A 6,367-nucleotide genomic window follows, 5' to 3' on the forward strand; every position below is an offset into this window, starting at 1 on the left:
AGAAGCTCTGGGACATACGGCACCAGGTGGGTAGAATGACTTTTTTAGTTTGCCTATATCTGCATTTATTTTATAGACTGACATATATTTTTTAAGTATTTTATTCATAGCATGATAGTCAACGCAAGCTTATTTTATTCCAGATGCGAGCTTTTATTTTGAAAAGTAGAAGCTCGGGGATGGCATCAGGTGAGACGGCATGAGACGGGACGGCATGACATGGGACGCTCCATACACTCTTTGGTATTTGAGAGTGTGCCCAAGCTGTTGTGACATTCTTGTTGTTTAGCACCCTCTCCTGGTCAGAACACAGTATGACACACTGTGTGATTTTGTGAATGACCGTGAAACAATTAATGTTTAGGGCTTTTTTTGTATAAATTGGCCCATCTGTATCAAAATACCATTTATCCTATAATATTTTATTGTACAGTTGCCAGTGCATTTACTCAATTACTGTACTCAATTACTAAGATAGGCTAATTGTACTTAGTATTTCCCTTTCATGCTACTTTATACTTCTACCCCACTTAATTAAGTAAATATGGTACTTTTTAGACAACATTTGGATGAAATATAAATATAAATTGACTAATTATGGATGAATTATTATTATCAATTACGCTACCTAGCAGTATATAAAGTAGTTAAAATGAGCTCCACTTTTACCAGCTGGAGCAATAGGGTTGCTTACACATTAATGCATCACTGATTATTACCCAATAATATAATATTCTGAAATCAGACATCTTGCATAATAAGTACTTTGACACTATTGTATTGCTAGTTTTACTTTACTAAAATATTTAAGTCCCTCTTTCCCTACTGACAGATTTAAAATGTGTTAGGGTTATAAGTATATGCTCCACATTATTTTTTTTATTTTTTTGTTAAATCCACATTTATGTGCATTGTCAAGTATTTGTTAAAAGTGCATTAAAAAATCTAAAAAAGTTAAACACAGCATACCATGTGCAACATTTGTTTATTGCATTCCTTCCATAGCTGGTGGCCAGTGGCTGGTAGTAAAGGTACCTGAAGCACCAGCAGCACTAGTCGTATTGGTAGCAAGGACTGTCCACAAAGTGTCGGATTGAACCACTTCCTAGTTTGGAGAGGCAGATCCAGCAGAAGAGCTGTCTACAGTTAGAGCACGTCATCATGTTACATCCTCTGTTCTTCTACAACACACAAATGCATTAGCAAAGATACAGTCAGAACTTTACAGCATAACAAAAGTGTCAGTAAACATGTCGGTTTTCATGAGTTCATGTGTGCAAATAAGTTGCCAATAAGGTAATAGGTATATAACTGAATACCTCTATTCTGCAGAAGCATTGAGGACAGTACTTGCTATTGGATTCCATCCAGTGTTCACTCAGTAAGTCCTCCATAGTGCTCTGCATTCTACTTTGGCCGTATCTGCTCTCCAAGAGGCTTTGCCTCTGTTTACTTCCACTGGCATAGTCGTCCAACAGAGTCCTTAGCCCCTCTGAGACACACACACACACACACAGCAAAACAGAGCACTGTTTCAGGTACGCATCCAGAAACATCTGCATCCACACAAACCAGTGGTGGGATGTAACTAAGTACATTTACTCAAGCATAAATATAAGGTACTTGTATTTAAGTCTTTTCTTATTATTACACTATATACTGTACTTTTACTCGGCTACATTTCAGAGGTAAATTACATTACATTATTACATCATATATACGTCATTCAGCTGACGGTTTTATCCAAAGCGACTTACAATTGCTATATACTGTATATCAGAGGTCACACGCCTTTGGAGCAACTAGGGGTTAAGTGTCTTACTCAGGGACACATTGGTTGATGTACAACAGTGGGAATCAAACCCAGGTCTCCAACATCAAAGGCATGTGTCATATCCACTGCACAATCACTACCCCCAAAAACACATAAATAACTACAGTTATTTGACAGCTTTAATTAATAGTTACTTTAGATAGTAGCAAATATTTGCAGAGATTTTTTTTTTCTTACACATTCAATTTTTTACGCAACAATACACATACTTACGCACACACACAGACACGCCTATGCTTGTGTACCTTTTGACTGTGGCAGGTCTGTAATGGCTTGTATTTCCGTCTCAACGTTTCTCTTCGACCGACAGTCACCTTTTCCATGGTAAGTCTTCTTGCAGTTGACACAAAAGGCAAAGCTGCACACAGAGCACAGAGCTACAGTGCTGGATGTATCAAAAATAACGGCTGAACCACAGGTACGCCGAGGACAGTACAACACATCTATGAGGAGGAAAATAAAGAGACATAAGAATAGACTCCTCCTAGAGCGCAACCTAAATTAAAAGGATTTTTTCCCCCCATAACAATATTGTTCCAAAAATGTTCTTTGTTTCTTTTATTAGTTGTGTTTTCACAGTTGGATTGCATATAGCAAATTGGCATGCAACATATGAAACAATTCAAAAACAACATTTAAATACACTTCTATCCAGCGACAAATGAAAAACATCTTATATAATTTCTGACTTCCCCAGAGAAAGCGGTATATTTTCTCTGTATAAAGGCTTTGAATACATTCTACAAGAATTACAAGAATATAAGGGAAACACACCAGCCATGCAGTCCAGAGTTGACTGTAGCAGGAGACGATCATAGCGGCTAAACAGCTCCTCCCCTACGAGACGCCTTACCTACCAAACAGGGAAAATCGGCAAAGTGTGTGTCAAGGAAATCATGTCATCTAAATTACAGTAAAATGCAAGTGATTTATTTTTGCTATTAAATAGCTGTGTCTTTTGTTGAGCTATACTGAAATATCGACTGATATTATTGCAGATATTGGTATTGGTGTACATCTGCAAACATCCATAAGTAACAAGAAATGTCATGTCAGAACTACATACAGTATGTGGAAGTGTAGAAAACGTATTGCCGTTATATAGTTTGTCACCAGAAATCACATTTGCATCGTTAGTGTTGGAAATTAACTCTGTACATTTACCTAATAACTGTACTGAAGTACAGTTTAGAGGCAATTTAGCATTTCCATGTATTGCTACTTTATACTTTTAGACCACTACATTTAAGAGGAAAAATCTTTATTTTTGACTTCACTATATTTAGTTAAACAACTAGAGTTAATTAGTGACTCTACAAATTCAAAATAATTATACAAAATCATCTTCCAAATATGATGCTGTTATTTATGAAAATGCCGACATTGTGCATAAAGTTGCTAAATTGCGCTTCATCTCACCTGCAGCATTAAACCACTACTAACATATTAATGCTTTAACGATTTATAAATAAATTGATATATTTATATAATATTTTGCATATTGAGTAACTAACTTTTATACTATGCTTATGTACTCTTACTTTGAATTCAGGCCTTTTACTTGTAATGAATCTTCAAAGTGTAGTGTTGCTACTTAAGTAAAGGATATAAATACTTCTTTCAGCACAGATGTTTTGTTTTAAGCATCTCAAAGCCTTAAAACACAAGAAAGACATTTAAAGAGAAGCTCTAGTTGGTAGAGAGAACATACACATAGATAGGTCAGGACTGTACCTGTGCAGGTGTAGGGGTGGCAGAGCAGTCTGCCTCAGGACAGGTGACAGCCCGGACGTTCCCCTCTGTTATCTGGAGCTTGCAGAACTCGGCAAGACAGGCCTTGCAGAAGATGTGGCCACAGTCGGGCAACTGCACACAGTCCGAACCGAGCCAGCCCACAAAACACACACCACAGTCAAACACTGTGCTGGCAAACGCTTTCTTTTTCTGAGCCGCATTATAGCTCAAGAGCTGGTACAGAAGAGTTTGTGAGGGAGTTTGGGAAAGACCAGGGAACGTTTGGGTTTCATTATAAGGGGATTCTCTGGGGTCGATTGGCAGAGAAGCAGCCCCTTGTTCACTTTGATTCTGTGGGTCTGAGGAGCTAGAGGGAAGTGTTAATGAGACTGAAACATCCCCTTTTTTTAAGCAATCTTCCTGGCCACTTTGCTCAGACTGGGCAAATAGAAGACGCTTCGATCTGCCTTCTGCTGCGTACAGATCCTTCTCTAAGTCAGCCTTAAACTCGGGTGTCTGGAGATTCTGTTCAGCCCCCCTCGTTTCTGACCCTGAGGCCTCTGCAATATGGTTGGAATCATTAGAAGTGTTTTGGATCAATGCCACAGCTCCATGAGAGTCTGTGCTGCTCCAGTCTGAGATTGAGGGATGTTGGCCATCATCAAGAATCAGTATTGGATGCTCAACTTCTAACGATGGTGCAGGGAGGTCTGGTTTACATGCATCTAAGACATTACAGCTTTGGCTATCCGTGGGTCCGGTCTTTGTAGTTTGTTGATTATTTTTGGCTTCAGAGTTTGCAGCATTTAAGGAGTCCTGGCTTTTGTACTGGGTGCTGTGTTCATCAGAGGGGAGCTCCAACAGAGAATGGATGTCCAGAAACCTTAGGGCATCTTCTTTAAGAAACTGTACCCACGAGAAGAGCACTACAGCACCCCCGGTGGCCTGGTAGAGATCAGTGAGCTGAGCACTCAGTGCAGAGAGCTGTGGGAGGTGACGGCAAATAGACTGATGTAATCTTTGTTGACCCTCTGCAATCTGCATACAGCTTACATGGCAGGTTGTAAACGTGACTCATACTGTTTTTATTGGCTTCTTCTTGTTACCTGAGTGTGTGTCAGCCAGCTGCAGGTGAGGGTGAAGGAGGGAGGGGAGAAGGATGGGTAGTCCTCAGGGAGTTCAAAGGTCAGTACCAGAGGTGGAAGGAATGATAACTCATACTGCCTCGGCGTTTCACCTAAGGAAAAGAAAAGGAAAAAAACAATATGACACGACTCAAGTACAGTATGTTAAATATGCAATACTTAAAGACACATTCCTGGTTTAGTCATTGTTTCTCTTGCTTTTACACAGCCTGTGGGGACACTGAACTTATCCAGACATAACACTTCATTTCAGTCGACTGTTAGGCCTACTGTTAATTCATGACACATTTTCATTTTTTATTCAATGGGTAGTTTTCCATGAAAAGCAAATTGACAAGACATGTTTTCCAAGTCAACACAATCTACACCCTTCTGTTCATAACAATATAATATTTCTAATACCGGCTTACCTTCTTTCAGAGCCACAATAAAGTCTGAAGGCAGCTCAACAGATACACGAATTTCTCCGGCAGACTTCGACTCATCCCGGACAAACTCCTCCGAATCAAAGATACTTCGGAAGGCGAGCAGTTCGTCTTCCTGTTCCTCCATGTCCGCATTCATAGCTCCAGCTCCAATCACGAGAAAGATTTGAATAATTCGTTTCCTGCTGGATTTTAGTAGACATCTGGAATTGCAGCTATTTTGGTTGCTTTTTCTCTTTGAACAATAATTGAAAGTCTTAGTACAACAAAAAAAGCTTGTCGTCACGCCAGCCTGCTCCGGTCCACGGTTGCCCGTCCTGTCTTCTGACTCATAGGTGTATAGTGCGCAGAATAGAGCAGCAAGTTGTTATGATTATGTAAAACCTATGTGCAAAACGGGCATTAGGTCATTTACGGTAACCATGTTAAACACGCTTTTCTTTGCACAAATAGCCAACATATAATACTGTAACGACGATTTGGATAAGATATTCAAACAAAAATACACTTATTTGAGGTCTGTATTTATTTTACTTATTGTAATTATAGTAGACTACTTTACTTGAGTAGCCTATTTTCATTTTTATGTTACATACTTAAATAAATATCAACAGGAAATACATGTATTTGACAGTTGTAGTTACTAGTTCCCTTTCTGATTAAGATTTAAATTCTTTTAATTTCATTCTTTTATCCCCATTTCTTTCTTTTGGGCCCAACCCCTAGGTTGGGGACCATTGTATATCATTTAAAAAAGTAAAAAAACAATATATAAAGTTGTTGAAACTCACTCCAACATGACCAGCTGCAGAACAGTAAAACGCTGCTTGCACAGTGTTGTATAATCTAAAAATGTCCTATATGATATCAGTCACAGGGTACTTCTTATGCAGAACAAGTACTTTATGTCCAATTTGCTTTTAAAACTTCTGTACTTTTATTTGAATGAAATGGCTGATGAAGACCACGAGATGCAATTGAAAGCTATGAAAAAGTGGAACTTGAGTTAATATTTTTGTCGTACTTCTTTCTAATTCAAAAATTAACCAGAGGATATTATGAAAATGAAGATCAACAACAGTAATTGCTTTAGTCAGAAAATTTAGATATAAAAGAAGTCATATGTACAAATTTGGTACTTGTTTGAAAATATGTAAATTCAGCCATTCAGTGTTACTGTGGCAATATCACAGATAGGGAGAAACATTATATATATAAATATATATATA

The 6,367-nt window shown here is 38.3% G+C and overlaps 1 protein-coding gene across 1 annotated transcript; it reads right to left on the minus strand.

Moving 5' to 3' along the window:
• Positions 1–431: 431 nt before the first annotated feature.
• On the minus strand, positions 432–5,412 carry LOC117950216 (E3 ubiquitin-protein ligase RNF14-like). The gene is made up of 7 exons (XM_034881013.1): positions 5,124–5,412; positions 4,675–4,805; positions 3,569–4,552; positions 2,609–2,687; positions 2,080–2,277; positions 1,320–1,492; positions 432–1,181 (listed from the first exon to the last, which is right to left on the minus strand). The coding sequence occupies exons 1-7, from the start codon at positions 5,275–5,277 to the stop codon at positions 1,053–1,055; spliced, it is 1,848 nt and encodes a 615-aa protein (XP_034736904.1). The 5' UTR covers positions 5,278–5,412; the 3' UTR covers positions 432–1,052.
• Positions 5,413–6,367: the final 955 nt, after the last annotated feature.

The sequence above is a fragment of the Etheostoma cragini genome, chromosome 9 (assembly GCF_013103735.1).
Source record: "Etheostoma cragini isolate CJK2018 chromosome 9, CSU_Ecrag_1.0, whole genome shotgun sequence".
Taxonomy (NCBI): Eukaryota; Metazoa; Chordata; class Actinopteri; order Perciformes; family Percidae; genus Etheostoma; species Etheostoma cragini.

Excerpts from the sequence above, each read along its gene's own strand:
- LOC117950216 (XM_034881013.1), bottom strand. The coding sequence starts at position 5,277 with ATGAATGCGGACATGGAGGAACAGGAAGACGAACTGCTCGCCTTCCGA. Across the intron at positions 2,278-2,608 it reads AACTCTGGACTGCATGGCTG|ATGTGTTGTACTGTCCTCGG; the intron begins GTGTGTTTCCCT and ends TCCTCCTCATAG. Across the intron at positions 1,182-1,319 it reads AATGCTTCTGCAGAATAGAG|AAGAACAGAGGATGTAACAT; the intron begins GTATTCAGTTAT and ends TGTGTGTTGTAG.